General features: G+C 40.9%; 1 protein-coding gene and 1 pseudogene across 1 annotated transcript in view; one reads left to right on the top strand and one right to left on the bottom strand.

Moving 5' to 3' along the window:
* Positions 1–272: 272 nt before the first annotated feature.
* The window catches only part of LOC105095616 (ubiquitin-conjugating enzyme E2 E2), a 326,379-nt gene continuing 304,106 nt past the window's right edge, over positions 273–22,545 (bottom strand). Inside the window, exon 6 of the mRNA XM_031432783.2 lies at positions 273–1,053. Coding sequence (XP_031288643.1) covers positions 956–1,053 — 98 coding nt within the window. The 3' untranslated portion in view covers positions 273–955. The remainder of the gene's footprint in view (positions 1,054–22,545) is intronic.
* Positions 7,330–8,233, top strand: LOC105095614 (large ribosomal subunit protein uL10-like; annotated as a pseudogene).

Genomic DNA, 22,545 nt, shown 5'->3' with positions numbered 1-22,545 from the left:
GTTGTAACAGGAAAGATGTCCATGAGAAAGTGCCATCCAGCCAAGATGTAAAACCACAGGGATCTGAAACAACCATCAGATCATCAGGCTATTGATAGCTGGGGAAATTCCACATGTTAAGCAACTTGACTGTGAAGAAATATTCGAGGTTTGAGAAATACACTCAGAAATACAAGAAAAATACACTCAAATCTGTAATTGAATTAGACAAGCCTCGTACGTAGGGCTCAGCCGGCGACTAGGATGCAAAGCAAACGCCGGGTTACCAGAAGTGCATTTATCAGCCACAGTGATTTATTGAGTGCTTTAATAATACAAGTGTACATCAACTGATCCACAGTCAAAAGTGGCAGGTCCCTAAGAAATTTACAAGCACTTTAAGTAAATCAAAATACATATTATTTTGTTCAATAGTCTTCTGCCTGGGGACAGAAGGCTAGTGATAAACAGAGTCTCAGTAATGCACAGTGATTCTGATTGAAGCTTTTTTACAAAAACTTGTTCCCAGTGGCATGCACCCACCAATAAAGACTTCAGTACAAAAAAATTAACCCTAAGCACTACATTTAAGTAGAAACGAGATATAACTCTGAATCTGTGTTTTCCCGAAGATCACATAAGAGGAAAAAAAAATCAAAATAAAACGACCCCAAAAAACCAAAAAACCAAAAACAAAACCACACGGTAATACAAAGCTTTGTAAGAAAGCTCTTATTACGACAGATCCAACATTGTTTGCACTGAAAACGAAAGTTCCCAGCCACGCTGAGGTGGGAAAAAAGAAAAAAAAAACCCCAAATCTTTCAAGTTAATAGAAATTAAAAAGGGAACTAAACGCGAAGGGATGGGGAGGGAGAACAAAGGAACAGGGTGGGGGGCATGACATTCCATCACAAAACGGTTCAAAGTGTAATAAAAATAAGACCACCAGAGCCGAGGTGCGGGGACACCGACCCTATGTGGCGTACCGCTTGGTCCACTGTCTGGCCATCCGGTCGTGCTCCGCCCTGTTGGTCATGTACTGTGTGGCGATGCTGCCCACCAGCGGGTCAGCTGGAAAGGAAGCAGAGTCAGGAGTCAGTCAACACCAGCACCCTTTCCTCTTCCAAGTCGGGGAAGAGAGGAGCGTCTGGTTCAAGGAGTGTGCAGAGAGACGAGGTGATGCGCTCGGACCTGGAACCGCGTCACCTTAGCATCGACCTGCGCCTCAGACCACATTTCACCCCCCGCAGCCCAAAGGGCACCTGCCTGTGCTTTTACTGATATCTCCTGTCCTATTTCCTGACCAGCTGACTCCCTGTCCCCACAGTACTCCCCCCGCCCCCGCCTCCCCTTGTCTTCAAGCAGACCTTCATTTGACCGAGAAAATGCAGGTGGGCGGTGGGGGGGGGGGCGCCTTGATTCGGGTTATTCCCGGGCAGTGGCCGACCTAAGCTGAACAGCCCAGCAGCAGCCGTCGGTGAGACCCAGTGACACCGGGCGAGAGGCCGCTCCTGTCTCTAAATTTGAGGACATCAAAATCCACGAAGCTCTCTGTTAAAGAAAAACTGATAGATGTTAGCAAGCGCTGACTTTCCGTCCGGAAACTTTAACACATTGGAGGGGGCTGTCCCAGCTGAGCGAGGGATGAACAGGCTCCGACATAGGGGCTTCCTGGGACAGGGCTCCCCCCAGATGGAAACAACCAAAGCAATTTTAAAAAATGTAATTTAGGTTTCTGAAGATCCCAGAATCCACCTGTTTCTCTCCATTCTCTAATTTCACTTCATCCTTGAGTTTTAGTTCCTGTATTTTTGGTGTTGAGAATTCAGCTGCATTAGAGAAAGTGGGTAAGAAGGAACCAAAAGGGAAAAGGGGAAAAAATTAGCAAAAGCTAATGTTAAATATGAAAAAGATACGTAAAGGCCATGGAAGTGCGCCTGAGGTCTACCACCACCCCGTACCTCGGGAAGACTCTGAGACTCTAGGAAGACCCAGGAGCATGCTCTCAGTAATCAAGGAATAAAAGAAACATTGCCTTTTAATGACCTGCTGAGGCTGATGGTAACAAGGCCTTTCAAAGTCCTCCCAAGACTCTGCTGAAGTTTGAACAAACCTTGCGTAAGTTTTCCTGCACCTGTCCTAACTTGCTATAATTATTCTAGGGAGAGACCAGTTTCTTATATTCACTATACACCACAATGAATAGACTCCCCAGTACATAGGTTTGTTCAGAACGTCTGCCTCTCTGCCTGCTCTTTGTGATCTTGTCCTTCCCTTGCCCAAATGGTGAAACTAGCACTTGAGCCAACCCGGCCAGGGTTCAAGATGATCAAAACCAGCAGTACCAAAGGCAGACACAAAACACCTGGGAATTGGCAAGATTCTTTAAAAAAAATTGTGGTCTTTCAGTTCAGACTAAGTAATGACCTTATTAGAGTCTAAAAAGAGCCAAAGAGAGATCTGAGTCACATTTTTTTCTGCCTTTGAAGAAGAAAACCACCTTGTTCCAGTTTCTGGAATGCAAAGCCTTGGGCGGAACTTAGGCACCCTCAGTAGAGCGTACGTCCGTGTCACTCCAGACAAGCTGTCTGATCAAGTACACTCTTCACCAGTGACACGCACCAACGATTCATCGGTACTTCCTAACTGACTGGTCTAGGTAAAGGACAGGCTTAAGGATGACCGCCAATTTTAATGTTCTACCTCAAACCCATCCTCATGGAGAATGGGTATACTGAGGAGAAGAGTCTGCTGTTTCAGCTCAAAGGAGGGGGAGCGGGACAGATGAAGGACAAAGAGCAACAGGCGTGGGATGGGGAAGGTGTTAATAGCATTTCAGCAGGTACGGAAGGGGGAAAAGTTCAAAAACAGGTGAGAGTGCTGATTTAATGTGCACCATGCAGAAATTTTTTATATGCTTAAATAATTAACAGTAAACTTCTTTCAGAGTTCCTTGTACCTTTTCAAGTTTAATTTTAAACAGAAAAATATTTTTCCATCTGCAAAATTATACATGCTATATATAAAAATGATAATTAATAATTTAGGAAGTCACCTTACACAACACACAAGACAGAAAGTTGTAACTGAAAACCGTCTGCAGATTCACTGAGAGTCAGTCACACTGTTAACATTTTGACTTACATCTTCCTAGACTTCTTTTCTAAACATACAATTAAAAAAAAGATAACAGCCTGCTTTTGTAATCTTTAAAAAAACTCACTATATGGTGAATAACTTTTTATATCAATAGTTACAGACCTACTTCATCATTTTTATTTTTTTTTAATTGAAGTATAGTTGACTTATACTACGTTAGTTTCAGGTGTACAACATAGTAACTCAATATTTTTTATAGATTATACTCCATACAAAGTTATTATAAAACACTGACTATATTCTCTGTGCATCATTTTTAATATTATTCTGAATTAATAACCAGTTTCCTGTTTAGAGACATTTGGATTCTTTCCAATTTTTTTGCTTTATAAATAATGCTGTGAAGAACATTATTATGCTTGCATTTTTGTAAATTTATGCAAATCTTAAATTTAAAGTATAAATGAAGTAATAAAAGTGTAAAATGAAGGAATTTAAAAATCATGTGTTATCAAAGTTTTAAATGCTAAAATGTTTTGCTGAATAGAAGAAAGTTAAGACCCTAAGTTAACTGAATCGAAACTATGTAATAAAAGTGCATCCAATGACTACTACAGTGAATTAGGGGGAATAAGACACTTTTTTTTTTGTAGTATATTTATAATAATGACCTGAAGTAAGGTTGAATCTCATTACAAGGCTTCATGTTTCATGGATACAGGTATGTCAGGGATGAAATAACAATGTCCAACAAATTATTCAACCTGATTTTCTCGAACAATTTTTCTAAAATAGAAGGAAAATTTTCCCATCATTTTGGTTTCTAGGTTGTTACTACTCCCCAAGTCTTTACCAGTCTTTGAGATATCATCTATCAGCCTTCCTCCTCTGCTAAAGAAAAACCACAAGGTTCATCGGTGAATAAGTAAATTGAAATCGAAGTCTCCTGCATTTTCTGCCTTTGTTCAGCAATTATTTGAATTTTTGAAAAGAGGTGCATGTTGATACTTTGCTCTTCTCACAGCACAGGGTTCGATGATTATGAATATTTGATCCTTCCAGTTAGCAGTGAGGCACCTATTAGAGGGTCCCTGAGGCAGACGTACAGGATTTACAGTGTGGTCAATGGAAAATCATGGGGTGGGAGGTGGGTACACAACGCCTTCTATCAACTAGACCTCTAAGCCACAGCGCCACAACTGCTTATAAGAATCATGCCACCATTTGTTGACACAATACTAGTGATGAAACGTAGCCTGGATGAGAACCCGGGATGGAAAAATCACCGATCGTGGCCTACACACCTTCTTTTCCCTTCATTTCTACTTTCCTGTCTCACCTCCACCTCCCAACACGGCCCCGGGCACCTGAGGAGGTGCTGTTCAGTAAATGATGGTGGTGGACTGAACGACCATCAGGATTATTTGCAGGTGAGTGCAAGGTGACCTTACTGAGTGCTCTGTCTCCTCTCCCCTGTTGTGGAGATTAGTGGCATAGGCACCACTGATTCAGAAGAGAAAGGCTCAGGCAACCCCTGCCACCCTGTCTCAAGCCTCGCCTCTCCTGGCTGGGGCTATGCTGGCAACACTGGAAGCCAAGAGAGTTCCTAGCCTGTCCAGAAAAGGAGGGACACAGGGATCAAGACTAACGGGGCCAAGGAGCAGCTGCAGGGTTAGAGGGAGCGGGGAAGCTGAGCTGCCCAAGTGATTCTATTTAGAAGCCAAAGAACATTCTATCTTGGTAGGTGGCATGGAAGAAATCACATGGAAAAAAATTTTTTTGACTCCCTTTTCTCAAGAAAACATATATGTTCTTAAAGAGACACAAGCAAAAACAGTGTAAGATAGGAAAGAGGTGGGGTCCAGACTGCCTGCCTTTGTTCCACCGATAACCGCGTCATGCTAGGCAAAGGATTTAACCTTTGCCTCAGTTCCCTCAACTGCAAAATGGAGACAAAAACAGTGACCTGCCCCATAGCTGTTACAAGAAGTAAATGAACTGATTATTGTAAGGCACATACAAAATTTTTTATCACTTGCAAAATGAAGGCAGGCACATGAATATTCACGGGCATCCTTGAAAAATATAAATCTGCCTGGTCTTCCTGAAGACATTCTCTACAGATAAAATCCGCAGTCCTCAGTATGGCTCCCAAGAACATCACGATCTAGACCCACTTTTTCTGGCTTCTTCCATCTTCGCTTTAAATCAGAATCAAGGACTCAAGGCTTTTCCAAGAGGCCCCGCTCCTTCCAGCTGCTTTCTGCGCCTGCTGGGCGGCTGCTAACTTCTCAACATTTAGCTCAGCAGATGCTTCTGGGGGCTTCCTAGCAGGCTTCTGTGCCCCACTTCTGTTTACCTGTTAATGTGAGGGCAAAAATCTTCTGTTTGTTTCTTAAACCTTCAGAAGACACTGTCTTATTCAAAAAAATTAATTAACTAATTTATTAATTGACATATAGTCAGTTTACAATGTTGTGTCAATTTCTGGTGCACAGCATACTGTTTCAGTCATACATGTACATATATTTGTTTTCATGCTCTTTTTCATTATAGGTTACTACAAGATACTGAATACAGTTCCCTGCACTATACAGTAGGACCTCGTTTATTTTATATATAGCAATTAGTATCTGCAAATCTTGAACTCCCAATTTGTCCCTCCCCAACCCCTCCCTGTAACCATAAGTTCGTTTTCTACGCAGAAGACACTGTCTTTAAGCATGGACCCTGCACTGTGATCACGTGACAGCTGCCAAGACTGCCAGTCTGGAAGCTGAGGAGGGACGTCTTTACCTTTCTGTTACCATTAGAGAAGAAGGAAAGCTCACTGATCTGAGACCAAACCCGCCGTTCTCAGTAGCCCACGCTGGCAGACACAGCCAAAGGGACCCCTGCTTTCCATCAGGGGAAGCATCTGCCTAAGCCCTGCACCCGTGAGGAGGGGCCGCCCAGCAGCTGGCGGTGCTGAGAAACTGTACTGCTACATCATCACGACAAACTTTAAAAACATACTTAATTTTTAATAATAATATTATAGTACTACTTAGAGTCTTAAAATACAATTTCATATTTATTCTTGTATCTCAGAAGATCATTTTTCAGTGGGAACATTCATCCTTGCCTGAGGCTGTTCATTGATGTTCACACTGGCTGGCAGTGTTCAGCCAAAATAAACTCAGTGCCCCACTAAGGCTAATACTTTTATCTATTGTGCATGGAGGAAATACTTTCTTCCAATCATTTGTCCTTTAAGCTAGTTTATGATGTCTCTTGCTGTTGTAAGTTTAAAGTTTTAAAGCAGTTAGGTAAGTCAGTCTTTCCTTAATATTTTTTTAGTTTGATGTCATGTTTATTGACAAAGGCCTTCTCCATTCACTCCAGGAATTGAGAAATAATCTCCTATATTTACATGAGTAACCGTCTGTGCGATGCTAGTTTATCCCACACATGAGTCCCCACATGTACCTGGACTGGATTCTCCATTTGATAGTCTTGAAATTGGATTAATTTGCTTTTTGCTTTATTTGCTCCTCCTGTTTTTCTCGCTGAGGTTTCATAGTGTGTTTGATATCTGGTGGGGTAAGTTCTCATCCTTCGCCGTTTCTTTTGTTCAGTGACACTGTATCTGGAGAACTGTAATCTTGATGAGGCTAGACTTGGAGCAGTTAAAGCTATTTCTCCCCAGGGCTATAGGCATTTCATGTCTCTTTGAAGAATGTTATCAAGATTTAGGAATATCTGAATCCCTCAGGGTCTACTCATTAAAAATCAAGTGAGTAGGACAAAGTTAAGGTTTTTGTATTTTGGAATGTGGAAAAACCAGACTATTAATTATAGATCTAACCCAGGCTAGAAAGATTAAGTACCCCCAAAAGATTTATATAGTGTGTATGTGTCTAATAAAGTGATTTAGGGAGAAAATGATCATGTCTCTGATTTAAAGCAAATGGTGAATGTTATCCAGCTAGGTTTAAAATTGAGAATGCTAAATAAAACTGCATACACGTCTAGCAAGATATGCTGTAACTGCAGAATTAATAAATAGGGATGCTAAAAGAGGTAGGGATAATCCAGCTTCTAAAGAGACATTAATACCTTCCTCAGAGCTCACTGGGAGAAGGTGAGCTGGCTCTGATGGCCCCAGAAATCCATGGGAAAACGCCCTCCTTTCACCAGGCACCGTTGTGTGAGTGACATCGTCCTTAAACCTTGTGTGGTCATCCCTCATGCACTGCTGGGATACCCAGGGAAGAAAGAGGGACCTGGAAGTCCAATTACTCTCTAAAGATCATCCAACTTCTGGATGTTATCCTAAATGCTTCATCGTGGGAGCAGACAATGTGGGCTCCAAGCAGACGCAGCAGAGCCGCGTGTCCCTCTGAGGGAAGGCTGTGGTGCTGGCAGGCAAGGCCATCTGAGGGTACCTGCAAAACCACCCAGCTCTGGAGAAACTGCCGCCACACATCCAGGGGAACGTGGGCTTTGTGTTCACCAAGGAGGACCTCACTGAGATCAGGGACATGCTGCTGGCCATTAAGGTGCCAGCTGCCGCCTGTGCTGGTGCCATGGCCCTGGGTAAAGTCACTGGGCCCTCCCAGAACACTGGGCCTGGCCTGAGAAGACCCCCTTCTTCCAGGCGTTAGGCATCATCATCGAACTCTCCAAGGGCACCACTGACATCCTGAATGATGTGCAGCTGATTAAGGCTGGAGACCAACTGGGAGCCAGTGAAGCCACATTCTAAGTGGCTGCATGTCTCCCCGTTCTCCATGGGCTGATCACCCAGCAGGTGCTTGACAATGGGCAGCATCTACAACCCTGAAGTGCTGACGTCACGGAGGAGACTGTGCACTCTCGCTTCCTGGCAGGTGTCCGCCACGTCGCTGGTGTCCATCTGCAGACTAGTTACCCAGCGGTTGCATCTGGACCCCCTTCCATCATCAGTGGGCACCAGCGGGTCCTGCCTTTGTCTGTGGCGACTGATTTCACCTCCCCACTTGCTGAAAAGGTCAAGGCCTTCTTGGCTGTTCCATCTGCATTTGCGGCTGCTGACCTCGTGGCCGCTTCCACACCCACTGCAGCCCCAGCCAAGGGTGAAGCAGAGGAAGAGTCTCAGGAGTTAGATGAGGATGTGGGATTTGGCCTCTGACTAATCACCAAAAAGCAACCAACTCAGCCAGCTTTATTTGTGAAACAAGGAAATAAAGGCTTACTTCCCTTAAAAAAAAACCCAAACAAATGGGGTTTGTGGGCACAGTGAGCTTCCTGTTTGGGAGTGTGGTGTGTGCAGTCGTCAGCTTCCCCATCTCCCGTCCTCCCGCCACCACAAAAATGGAGGAGGGTACCAAGAGGCTCACTAGTAAAGGCTAGGGATGCCTGTAAGGAGACTCTGGAGCTGTCCCTGGTGGAGAGTTAAGCCGGACCCGGGGTGCAAGGCAGCTGGCCTGCCGATGAGCTGAGTGGAGCGAGGGAGAGCCAAGATGTCTCTCTGCATCTCATCAGGAGGTTGGCACCCCAGGGGAGGGGGCCTGGAGCCGAGAGGAGCTTTGGAGGATGCTGTGTGCAAGGGCAGTCGTATTCCAGAGCCAGCCGGGCAGCCAATTTTTAAATTTTTAGAAACTGAAACAGTCATTCTCAAAAATTAAATTACATCAAGTTCCATTAAAAAAATTAATAAACAAAGGTAATCAATACTTAAAACTCATCATTTCTTAATTATTTCACTGCTATTATTTATTGTCAGAGTTTTTCTTATGTCTACTCTATCCGTGAGGTGGAAAAAATAGTGTGCTCCTGTGCGTCTTGTCCCAATTAAGCACTCAGTAAGGTCGCATAAGTAGCTTGAAATTGGCAAATGCTACAAATTAGGACTTTGCTGTTTTGTTGATCATCTGCATTTAAGAAAGTGGTGGAGAAAATGCTAATAGTGCAGATTAAATTTAAAAGTGTACCACGTCTAGAGTCTTACACTGTTAACAGTAAAAACTGGAGGATGTACTCTTCCAGCATATGAACCTATTATCTGATTCAGAAAGCAGTTGCTCACCACACTAACAATTGTACTTCTGATACCCCTTCTTTATCTCACTTTTGTCTTAGTTCTTAACTTATATGAAAATACTACCCAGCACTCACATTTGAATGACACTCGTTTGTCAGTTACAACTGCAGAAGTCATTGTTAAGTCTTCTGAGAATCAATTGGCTAGGTGGAATTTGCACTAAAGAATACTGTATATTTTATTTTATCTGCAAATTGTGAACTACACATTCTTTAACATCAGTAAACTGTATAATAAACATGTATGTACATATGCACGTAACACCCCCGCTATTTCTCCCTGCCAGTCCTTAGACAGTTACTGTACCCACGGGGAAGGGCTTAGTCATGGAAGTCGAGCTGGGGCTGGGTCTCCCACATCCAGGGGCTGGGAAGGGAGCTCTCTGAACTACCCAGTGTGAAGCAGCATTTTGACACCTGTCACCCAGAAGGCATGATGGCAAGACTGTGCTTGTCCAAAAAACAGGAGATCAGGTCAAGGGACACTGTTCTCATCTATTGTCTGGCCTCTGACAGCCTAGAAGTCAGGCCTTAGAAAGGGAGGGAAAAGAGATGGCTGAGACACTATTTACAACAGCCAAGACATGGAAACAACCTAAATGTCCATCGACAGATGACTGGATAAAGAAGATGTGGTATATATACACAATGGGATACTACTCAGCCATAAAAAGAGTGAAATAATGCCATTTGCAGCAACATGGATGAACCTAGAGACTATATTAAGTGAAGTTAAGTCAGACAAAGACAAATATCATGTATGTCGCTTATATGTGGAATCTAAAAAAAAAAAAGCTACAAATTTTATTTACAAGCCAGGAAATAGACTTATGGACACAGAAAACAAATTGTGTTTATCAGGGGGGAAAGAGAGACGAGGGATAGATTAGGAGTTTGGGATTAACAGATACACACCACTATAGGTAAAACAGATAAACAACAAGGACCTACTGTATAGCACGGGGAACTACATTCAATTTCTTGTAATGAGCTGTAATGGAAAAGAAACTAAATATATATGTATGTATATAACTGAATCACTTTGCTGTACACCTGAAACTAACATTGTAAATCGACTATACTTCAATAAAAAAATAAGAATTAAAAAAAAAGAGGTAGCTGATAACCAGACTATGCTCTGTCCACCCTGATGGAGTGGAAAGAGGAAATTAGATTTAAATTAGTATGAGATGAGAGTTGAAAAGCAGACCAGACTGACCTTCTGTTAACTGAAAGTGACCTGAATGCAGCTAAGTGTCATTAAGGGATAGCAAGGCAAAATTCAACGAAACGTGGCCTAAGCAGTGACTGGGGAAAATTAAAGCTGTTCCATATTAATGCCCTCTGACTTGAGACAGCTCAATAAATAATACAAATACACTGGCTATAACCTAAAGCATATTGTTGATAAAATATTTTTTAAAGTGTAGAAACTTGTCCCAGCAGCCTACAGAGCAGTGCTATGTACACTAATTCAATGTGTGTTTTGAACAGACTTATCTACAGATCAGCACAGATGGTGCAACCCTACTGAGGAGCTACTCGATTGCAATTCCAGACTTAGTTAAGCAATAATTCCTAATGAACTCACAGAAAATATCCTTACAGTATTGGACTTGTTTAAGACACCAGAGATTCACATTAACTTTCCCCAAAATACCACTGCAAAAAGCTGTGGCTGCAGCAAGTAGGAAAGAGTCAAAAGATGCCAAGATATAAAAGCTAGATTTTTTTTTAAAAAAAGCAGCTTTATTGAGATATAATTCACACGCCATATTTACCCACTGAAAGTACACACTTCAGTGGTTTTCAGTACAATCACAGAGTTATGCAATCTTTATTTACCACAATCCACTGTAGAGTATCTTTATCAGCTCACAAAGATACCCTGTACCTTCCTCTAAATCCTCCAGCCCTAGGTATCTGCTAATCTTTCTGTCTCTGTATCTTTGCCTATTCCGGACAGTTTATATAAATGGAATCACTTAAATATGGTCTTTTATGACTAGCTCGTCTCAGAAAGCATGTTTTCAAGGTTCACCCTGCTATAGCATGCAACAGAACTTCATTCCTTTTCACGGCTAAATAATATTCTATTGTGTGAATATACCACATTGTATTTATCCATTCATTAGCTGATGGACGTGTGGGTTGTTTTCACTTTTTGGATACTATGAATAAAGCTTCTGTGAGTAAGTTTTGCATGGGCACATTTCCATTTCTCTTGGGTATATAGCTAGCAGTGGAACTACTTGGTCATGTGGTAACTCTATGCTTAACCATTAGATGAACTGCCAAAATGCTGTCCCAAGAAGATTTCACAACCCCACCTGCAATGTGTGAGTGTTCCCATTCACCATGTCCTCACCAACACTTATCATCTGAGGATGCTGGATTATAACAACAGAATAGCCTACACTCACTGGCCTATACCCACCAGATGTCCAGTTTTTTTTTTTTTTATATACCATATTCTCTACAAACATTTGTTCCTGTCAACCATGAAAAATAATTTCCCTTAAATTAGAGTATTTTCTCATGGTCTCTGTTATGAGAGACCAAAGATTATCCTGATTTTATCTTCCCTCTACTTCCAACCCTGATGGAAGTAAAAATGACATTAACCTAATAAGACTTCTTGGTATTGCACACTTTTTCTTCAAAATTAAACAATCCTTAAAAAATTTTAAAATAGAACTATAACTATAATATAAATATAACATATAACTTACTTTATTGAGATGTAACTCATGTATCATAAAATTCACCCATTTAAAGAATATGAAATTCAATGGTTTTTAGTATGTTCATACAGCTATGCAACTATCACCCCAATTAACTTAGGGAATATGCACACCCATTACCAAGTAACAGTCGCTCCCCATTTACCCCCGTCTGCTACAACTCTAGGCAATCATTTACCTATTTTCTGACTCTGTACATTTGTGTATTGTGGACATCTCATATACATGAAATCAGAGAATACGACTTCTCTGACCAGCTTATTTTTATTTAGCATAATGTTTTCAAGATTCAGCCATGCTGTGGCATGTATCAATACTGTTTTAATTGCTGGATAATAACACATTGTATGGATATACCACATTTTTTTCATCAGTTGATGGACATCGGGGTTGTTTCCACTTTGGGGCTCTTATGAATAATGTTGCTATGAACACTCATGTATACGTTTTTTTGTGAGGACATTTATTTTCACTTCTCTTATATAAACCTAGAAGTAGAATGGCAGGGTCAAGTGATAAGTCTATGCTTATCCTTTTGAGAAACTGCCAGACTGTTCCAAAGTGGCTGCATCAGCCATTTTGGAAAACAGTATGGAGAATCCTCAAAAGACTAAAAACACATTCACCATATGACCCAGCAATCCCACTCCAGGGCATATATCCAGAGGGAACTCTAATTCGAAAAGACACCCCAATGTTCATAGCAGCACTATTTACAGTAGCCAAGACATGGAAACAACCTAAATTTCCATCAACAGATGACTGGATAAAGAAGTTGTGCTCTATTTATAAAATGGAATACTACTCAGCCATAGAAAAGAATAAAATAATGCCATTTGAAGCAACATGAATGAACCCGGAGATTGTCATTCTAAGTGAAGTAAGCCAGAAAGAGAAAGAAAAAGACCATATGATATCACTTATATGCGGAATCTAAAAAAAAGACAAATGAACTTATTTATAAAACAGAAAGAGACCCACAGATAAAGAGAACAAACTTATGGTTACCATGGGGAATGTGGGTGGGAAGGGGTAAACTGGGAACTCAAGATGTGCAGATGCGAACTACTATATATAAAATAAATAACAAGGTCCTACTGTATAGCACAGGGAACTATATTCAGTATCTTACAGTAACCTATAATGAAAAAGAATATGAAAAGGGATATGTGTATGTATATGTATGACTGAACTATTATGCTGTACACTAGAAATTAACACAACATTGTAAACTGACTACACTGCAGAAGAAAATTTGGACAAAGTGGCTGCATCATTTTATATTCCCAACCACATTATGAGGGCTCTTTTTATTTTTTTTTAAATCTTTTTGAATTCCACAGCCTCTCAAATGTACTCCACCCACTAAAAACTAGTATTCTAATGTATCACTTTCCCCCTCAAATAGCCTTTTCTGTTTCGCATTCCTGTTCAGGAGCTGAGAGTGGGGCAGGAGTTGGTTTGAGAGCGGGTGCAAGAACAGCAGTCGTGCCCTAGACACGGTCACACTGTCCATAGTCTTCACTGCATCTGGGAATCTGGACTTGAGTCCAGAGGTACAAATAACCCAGGTCAGAGCCAATGCGGGACAAGAATGTCATGGTGTCAGTTTCCTGGGTCATTCTGCCTGCCTTTGAGTGCTGGCAGTCTGTAGCTGAGGCAGCCTGGTGAGTCATTCAGATGCCACCAGGCTGAGGGGTGACTGCACTGAAGGTGTGGGCTTTGATTAGGGCTGAGGCTGTGCCCTCATCGCCTCCTCCCAAAGCCCTCCTTTCCTTCAGGGTAGGCAGTGCCTCTTTTTCAGTCTTCTTTTTTTTTTATTTCATTTTTTTTTGGGAGGGGGGAAGTAATTAAATAAATTTATTTATTTTTTTTGGTGGAGGTACTGGGGATTGAACCCAGGACCTCATAGCATGGTAGGTATACACTCTACCATTGAGCTATATCCTCCCCCGTCTTTTTCAGTCTTCCATCATAAGAACAGTAGAGCTTCTGGGGCACTGGAGATGACCATTCAGTAAGTATTTGTGTAATAAATGAAATAATAAGTAATCAGACCCCACTGGTCAGGATGGAATTCAGTTTGTAGGAGGTATCAGGTTTCTGGTTAGACATCCTTCCTCCCTCCCATGCTTGAGCCTAAATGACAGTTATACTTATAGGATCAGCAACTCTCCACGTCACTAACTTGAGACAGTGTTTGGCAGCCCCGGTGTAATTTTTTTGTGTGTATGAGATTTAATATTTAGCTATCTCTGTTTTGAGTCTAAAGCACATGATATGATCTATTTCCTATAACTGACCTCTTGCTTTGTCTTCAAGCTTCCCCACTATCTCCTGTTATTCCCTGCAAGTTTCAATTCTTATTTTTTTTAAATTGAGGTATATGGTGATTATATTATATAAGTTTCAGGCGTATAACATAGTGATTCACATTTTTAAAGGTTATACTCCATTTATAGAAAACATTGGCTGTATTCCCTGTGCTGCACAATACGTCCTTGTAGCTTATTTATTTTACACATAATAGTTTGCACTTGTTAATACCCTACCCCTATCCTGCCCATCCTCCTCCCTCTCCCCACTGGTAACCACCAGTTCGTTCTCTGTATCTTTGAGTCTGTTTTTTTTTTTTTTCTTATATTCACTAGTTTGTTGTATTTTTTAGATTCCACACATATCATCCAGTATCTGTCTTTTTCTGTCTGACTTATTTCACCCTTCAGGTCCATCCACGTTGTTGCAAATGGCAAGATTTCATTCTTTTTATGGCTGAGTTAATATTCCATTGAATATAATACACATCTTCTTTATCCATTCATCTGTGGATGGACACTTAGGTTTCTTTCATATCTTGGCTATTGTAAATAATGCTGCTATGAACACTGAGGTGCATATATCTCTTCGAATTAGTGTTTTCACTTTCTTTGGATATATACCCAAGGGTGGGACTGCTGGGTCATATGGGAGTTCTACTTTTAGTTTTCTGAGGAACCTCCATACTGTTTTCCACAGTAGCTGCACCAATTTACATTCCCACCAACAGTGTACGAGGGTTCCCCTTTCTCCACATCTTTTGATGGCCATTCTGACAGATATGAGGTGATATCTCATTGTGGTTCAGATTTGCATTTCCCTGATGATTAGTGATATTGAACATCTTTTCACATGTCTGTTGACTATCTGTATGTCTTCTTTGGAGAATGTCTATTTAGGTCTTCTGCTCATTTTTAATTGGATTGTTTGTTTGTTTTTTTGATACTGTGTTGTATGAGATGTTTATATGTGTTGGATATTAAACCCTTATCAGTCATATCATTTGGAAATATTTTCTCCCCTTCAGTAGGTTGTCTTCCTGACTTATTGATGGTTTCCTTCACTGTGCAAAAGCTTTTAAATTTAATTAGGTCCAATTTGTTGGTTTTTTTTTTTTTTTGCATTTATTTCCTTTGCTGTAGGAGACAGATCCAAGAAAAAATATTGCTAAAAGATTTATGTCAAAGAGTGATCTGCCTATGTTTTCTTCCAGGAGTTTTATGGTTTCTGGTCTTACATTTAGGTCTTTAACCAATTTTGAGTTTATATTTGTATGTGCTGTTAGAGAATGTTCTAACTTCAGTCTTTTACAGGTAGCTGTCCAGTTTTCCCAGCACTGTCTTTTCTCCATTGTATATTCTTGCCTTCTTTGCTGTAGATTAATTGACCATAAGTGTGTGGGTTTATTTCTGGGCTCTCTGTTCTGTTCCATTCAATTATGTGTCTGCTTTTGTGCCAGTACCATACTGTTTTGATCACTGTAGCTTTGTAGTATAGTCTGAATTCTTTAGGATTCTTATATTTAGTTGTATTCAGTTACTCCCTGTTTTACTGGCATCATGCCTAAACTTGAACTTCCCTTGGGAAACATGTTCCACCAGTAGACCAAACTATATTTAGTGCTTCTCCCCTACTTCTGCTTCAGCCAAGTGGGCAGGTCTATTTCTAGGATTCAAACTCTTACCGTATTCTTCTGATCTCAAACAAAGTCTAATACGTCATAGGTGGTAAACTGTGAACACTGTTTCCCATTTTTCTGCTAGCAGAAAATGGGGTATCGGTGACAGGAGGATTGATTCCCTGGGTACCATGAATTGACTCAGTGATATTCACTGATCTTGCAGTGCATCCTTCTTGCTCACCAAGACTGGCCTGAAAATTTGTGGGAGACCAGGCACAGTCAAGTTCACACAGTCACTAGTGATGGTGTCATAGTGGTCAGGAAACCAAGTCCTGAGGATTCTGATTCTCAAATATCTTTTGGCCCCTCCCCTCATCCACCTCATGGCCTCTGTCATCTCTTACCTGAACCATCAAAATACCTTCTCGAACATCTCCCTGTCTCAGTCTTTCCACTCCCAAACGAACTTAAGCTTTAGTCTAAAGACACAAACCTAGTCAAACAAGGTCCCTCTTTTAGAACCTTCTGCTTCCCACTGTCCCCTCTTCCCCACCACGAGATGCCAGTGGCAAGGCCAACTATGCATAAAAATGCTTCTTTGCCAATAACCCACCTGATGTCCCAGATGGCTTCTACCTATTAAATGACTTTTTCTATATCTTAATCATACTTTTATCTTCAATAAGAGTTTTTCAAATGTTCTGCCTCCTCGTTAGTTCTTACTGTTGCTGGAGGAAAAGTTTTCAAAAGAGGCAGACAAGGTGAGAGAACACTATTACATAGACTAGTGTGAAATTACTATTCACAAAGGAAGATTTTTGATTAAAAACTGGATGCTCAGAAACTGTGAAGTGCTGGCTTATGTATTCAAACAATGCATCAGAATGAAGTGGTTTCCACAGTAACAGTCTCATGAGCAATAACTCCTGGCAACACCTGGGTCTGTCTACAGGGTCATTCTAGTCTTCCCTGGGGAGACCCATCTCTGAGGACGAAGAAAACAGAAGCCACTGATCTCATGAGGGGGGCTCTTAAAACACAGAAAGGAGGAGAGAAAAGACGTGGCAGAGCACTTATCAGAGTAACTGCGTGCACATCGACTTCAAAATAATATCGAACTGCTCAGGCAGAATCTTGTCCCATATGTGAAAGGGGAAAAGAGATCAAATTGCTCATTGTGGGATTTTTCTAGTCCGCATTTTAAACTGGATTTTAAACCCTTTCAGAGTTAAGCCACCTTCTCCGGAGCCAGATGGCCCCTACATCCTCCAGAGGGTGGAAACCCCAGCCTCGGCGGCTGCTGCTCCCCGAGGCCTTTGATGACCCCTAACAAGCCCTGCTGCACTGGCCCCAGTAACCTGCTGACCCTTTCACCTCAAGGCTTCTCAGCATGGCCGTGAGCCTCTCTCATGTTAAAAAAAATGTCAGGCCTACTTTGGAACAAGGACCTCCATCAAAACTCTCCAACTCTGCCACTCTTCGTAAGTGCACAATAATGCACAGAACTGGCCTCTCTCTAACTGCCTGCCTGGCCACTCTGCAGTGCAGGGAAAACCCAGCTTCTGTCTGGTTGCCTCCCTCCCCAGCTGGCTTTCTTCCTGGAGCATTTATTTCCCCTTCCTGACACTCCCAGATCTTTCTCTCCCAGAGGAAGTGATCATATATCTGATCTCAGTGTGACTGTCACCTCATGGGCCATCTTTTCTGGAGCTATGTAGATTTTCAAAGAGAAGTCTGGAGACAGCACTTAGCACAGAGAAACGAAACCAACACACAAAAACATTGAAACAAAGAAGTATGTGTGTAACATAGTTCTGTTTTTTGACTAGGACGGATTTGGGGTTCTTCAAAGCAAATCGCTGAAAGCTACCATCTACTCTGCCCCTCCAAGGGACCCTGCACAGTGTGTGACACATGACCCTATCCTTGCCACCCCTTGTCATAAGCCTGGCTGTGATGATTACTTCTCAGGTAGCTAGGCTGCAGTAGTCTTTCTTCATGAAGATCTGACCCTCCTTGATGCTCTAGCTTTGCAAACAACACTGTAACATTCGTACTATACCACTTTAACTCCTTCTCCAAGATATATCATTCAAAGTGAGGAAACAGGTTGTAGAAAGCTGGCTTCCGGGCTCTGATCCTGCAAACCGCTAATGGGTGGAAGAGAGAATGCTTTCCACCCGGGGGAGGATGCTGACAGAGCTGTAACCAGCACCATATTTATTTAGGACTGTTTGAACTAGAGGATTCTTTTTGGAAACTGACACGCCACTCTTGATCGTGCATGAAATGGGATCTGCTGAGACCCTAATTTCTCAGTGCTTGTGTGGGCGGCAGAGTCACAGGTGCTCAGATGCAGTGCCTCATTTGAAGTATTTTTGGGCGGTGAAATTTGGGTGTTAAAACTGAATCCTGTAACAAGCAGTAAATTACACAACTGCATTTAAATTCCAAAATAGTTATTTTTACAGCGGCTTTATAAAGTTTAATTTATCCCCTTGCCCTGAAAGATTAAATGAATGCTTAAAACATCTCCACTTATTTTTCTATGATTGTCTACATTTGCTTCCAGTGTAAATATGCTGACTAGATTTGCATAGTGATTAGACACCTAGAGCTGTTTTTTCGGGGGTGGGGGGATGGCAATGAATAGACCCACTGCCCCTAAATGGAACGTACTCACATCCGCATGAACAGTTATATTTCCACTTGCAAATTAGATACCGTTTGTACCTACGATGCCTTCCTTGTTTAAATAACCATTCTTCACACACACACACACACACACGCACACACACTGAGACTGTTTTTAGGAATGGGATTATTTTAAAGATACACATTTTTTTAAGGTTAAATCAATCTTCTAGACCTGTTAAGTTTTGCTTCATTCTGCCAGAGGCCATTAAGCAAACTTTTGTCACTGACATATGCTATACTGTCTTACTGAGGTTTAGAAAAACCACATAAAATATACAGCCCGATGGAAAATACACCTCAATGACTCTTTGTGGCACATACAATTAATAGAACGGATGTCTCTTTTACTTTTATCTTTTATCTATTTACCAATATTTCCCTTCTAGAATACATTTAGTGAGGATTCTTGCTTATATCCCTAAATTATTCATTTGAAATTTATTGAATTTTTCAAAAAAATTTTTTATGCTTCCAGATAAAACACAAGGATAAGAGCTTTAAAGACAAAATCATTAGAGAAAATAATACAAAGTGCTCAGCACAGGAGGAGAGACTTCTAGCTCCGTATTAATACGTAGATGGGGCGGGGGTGGGGATCTTGAGACAGACACAGAACAGCCTTCCCGCCACTAAGTGAAAACACATCTACTCTCCCATGAACAACGACTGTGTTTTCACTTGCAAATTAGGTCTAGCAGTCCCCTATAAGGCTTTACATATTTAAAGTCTAGGATAATCCTAAAAATCAGTGATAAATCAAAATAATATTGAAGAACTATTTCTAGAAAGATAACAAAAGAATTAAGCTTCAGCGTTGAACTTAATTAGAGGTGATTTCTAAGATACATGGTGCCAAGCTATTGTGGTATCAACTCATGTTAAATATTTTAAACAGGCTTTAAAATTCTTATTGGAGTGACAAGTAGATGTTTTTGTCCTTGCTTCAACATTGTACCAAAAAAAAAAAAAAAAAAAAGGAAGGCTGAATAAACTACTCATGGCAAGACAGACAGGGCTGCTGGTATTAGTTAAATGTGACTAGCTCTGATTTAAATTTTGTTTAAAATCGGAAATGAAAATTAGCTTAGTAATTTAAATCTAATTCTCATTGGAACAAGGTTTAAGTCTCTAGAACATGATACCTGACACACAAAGGCCCCAGGTCATCTAGCGTCGGGGTGACAGGTCATGGTTAAGGTTGATTACAGGGCAAAAAAACAAATGTTTAATGTCTCCCATGCCCAGTGGCTCTTTGGGACTGCCTGCCTCGGGAGTGATGTTAAATGCTTAATCAAATGCACTTGGATCCCTCAGAAGGCGCGTGGTTGTACTAACAAGCCAACCTGCCGTTTGTAATCAAGTTCTAGACCAAACTAAAAATGAACAACTGTTTCTCTAGGGACAACATAAGAATAAAACTTTAGGGCTTATCTTCATTAGCTGGTTATTTTTCGTCTGTCAGAACTGAAGTCCAAGGAGTTGGAATAGGTTCAGCTCATGCCTCCTGCAAATCACCACATTCTGCTTGTGTTGAGACTTCAGATTTCTGATGGCTTGACTGTTCGCATTAGAATTTCTCCAGAAACGGTCCTTAACTTATCGTGGGAAGGAAGATGTCTATAAAAACTTGGTTTCAGCACTTGAACTGGTCAATAAATAATTAGATGAGCAGATTTTAGTGAACAGAAGTGCTGAAACAGGCAAAACAAAATGGTCATTTTGGACAAGCAACAGCCAGCTGCCGGATGCTAGGGAACCATGTCATACGTGGTACTCCCACCTACCCTAAACTGCAAGTTAGGTTCAGGATGAAAGGCTACAAACTGAACACAGGTGAGTCCATGTCAGGGACAATCTGCTGATGAGTTGGTAGCCTGAACCGCCTTTTCTTAGACACAAATTGATTTCAGGATTGTCCAAACATCACAGTCCAGACTCATTTGCCAGGCAGCTTTTAAGTAAGTCTGAGACTCAGGTATCCCACTGAAAACATGTATGTACAATACTTATAGATACGTCTGTGTGTCTGTGTCTGCTCAGAGGTATACAAGTGTGAGGCAGACGAGTAGCAATAATAAAGTGAAATGCTGTTTGCATGCTTGCATTTATCTGGGCTTTTATCCTACACTTAGAGAATAAAAGCTATTAAGCAATGTACTTTTGAGGTCTGAGAATGAATGAACAGATCAGACATGGTAAGTCTGAGAGCAGCCTGAAGTCACGGTCAAGTATTTAGGCAACTGGGTTTTGTCAGGGCATCAAGCTGTTAGTAGCTTTGGAGGACATATCTCATTAGGTGGAACCAACTCTTGCCCGGGTACTATTGTTGACATGCCTTTGATAAGACGATCTATAATATAACCTTCAAGGGGTATCACCCCAGAGAAGCACAATGAGAAATGCAGTAAGACGGTCATTTTGACATGCTCCTCTCAGACACAGGCTGACCTACTGTGTTGCTGTCAAGAGAAGCAAAAAGCTAGACTGACTTTCTAATGGAATTTGTCAGAGCCCTATAAACTCCAAGGAAGACTATTTAAGCCTTGTTTGTGGACAAGGGGGCAGAGAAATACAGTGACAGAGTAACTTGCTAATAAAGGATGGAGAACCGGCCTCTGAAGAAAGCTACGGATGATGTCTGCTAGGCTCTTTATCTTTGGAAAATTGAGTGAATGATTAGGAAGTTGAATTCCATCAAGTCTGTGGACTATATGTAAGACTATATCACTGATGGGTAAAGAAAGGAGTAATTTTACAGAACATACCAACTCTGTGCTATGCCAGAATTAGAGAATGTTGGCATTTGTTTTAAAATTATGTGGGATTTTTATGAGTAAATTTAAAGTACACATTTTGATGGTACAGAGGAAGAAATGCTGGATTCTGAGATATATATGGTTAAGCCATTTGAGTGGCATAAAGGATAAAATTCTAAACAGTAAGTGTGCATTATGTCTTTTAAGGGTAAATCCTTAACTTCATATAAACAATGAATGTATGTAATAGTGGTTTCATCTTAAATCTAGGATCGACTGGTTTTTAACACTGGCACAATTTCAACAATTCTAATTGGCTTTCTTTCCTTGCTTATTTTTGAGGTAGCCTTGTCTTGTCTGGTACAGTTCTGAGAAAGCCTTCTCAGGTATAAAAAAATCCAAAGAAATATTGTCAATGATTGGGGGAAAAAAAAGAACAGAACAGAGGCACTGAGAAAACCAAAACATTTCCTTCAGAAACAAATGTCCAGTTTTGAATGGTTAATGTACAATTCACTTTCAGAGCTATGTCAGTTTGCTCATGTAAACGGCAGATTGAAAATTACTGACCAAAACAAAGACTCCATGCTTATGGCTACCAGCATACGAGGGACTTTGCCAAGAAACTGCCAAGAAATCTGTGATGTGAAACTACTTCACTCCAGGCCCATAGGCAGCTATCTTTTTTTGTTTAAAAAGGTTGTAAGTGTAACATTTATAATATCATTGCTTCTTGACCCAGCATTTTGATTTATTAAAGTGTGACCAAAGGCTTCTATCATTCCATAAAAAGGAAATGTAGAGAGCATTCTGAGCTCTGTTAACAATGGAAACATGTCAAGTGATTTATTGATTTTGTTATCTTCGTCCATATGCTAACTTTATGACTGAAACAAAACAGAGCATTCCCCACCCACCCCCCCGAAATCATCTTCAGCTTTGATCTGTAAGACCCTAGGGTGGATACAATCAAGCTGATTATGAATCAACAAGAAAATGTCTATTAAAATTCAGAAAATAAATAACTTTTTTCTTTACATTTAAACATTTAAGGTTTACAGTAGTGGAAAATACCACCAATACATTCGGGAAAATTCATTTTGCTGTGAGAAGACTGACTCTATGGTAACATTAAATGCGTGGGTGGTTAAAAGGCTGGCTGAGGAGGAGGGTGTAGCTCCTCCTCCTGTGGTAGAGCGCACGCTCAGCATGCACGAGGTCCTGGGTTCAATCCCCAGAACCTCCTCTAGAAATAAATAAATAAATC

Source organism: Camelus dromedarius, chromosome 2 (assembly GCF_036321535.1).
Source record: "Camelus dromedarius isolate mCamDro1 chromosome 2, mCamDro1.pat, whole genome shotgun sequence".
NCBI classification, from domain to species: Eukaryota; Metazoa; Chordata; class Mammalia; order Artiodactyla; family Camelidae; genus Camelus; species Camelus dromedarius.
The sequence above is the reverse complement of the archived record's forward strand: the minus strand, read 5'-3'. Positions and strand labels throughout refer to the sequence as shown.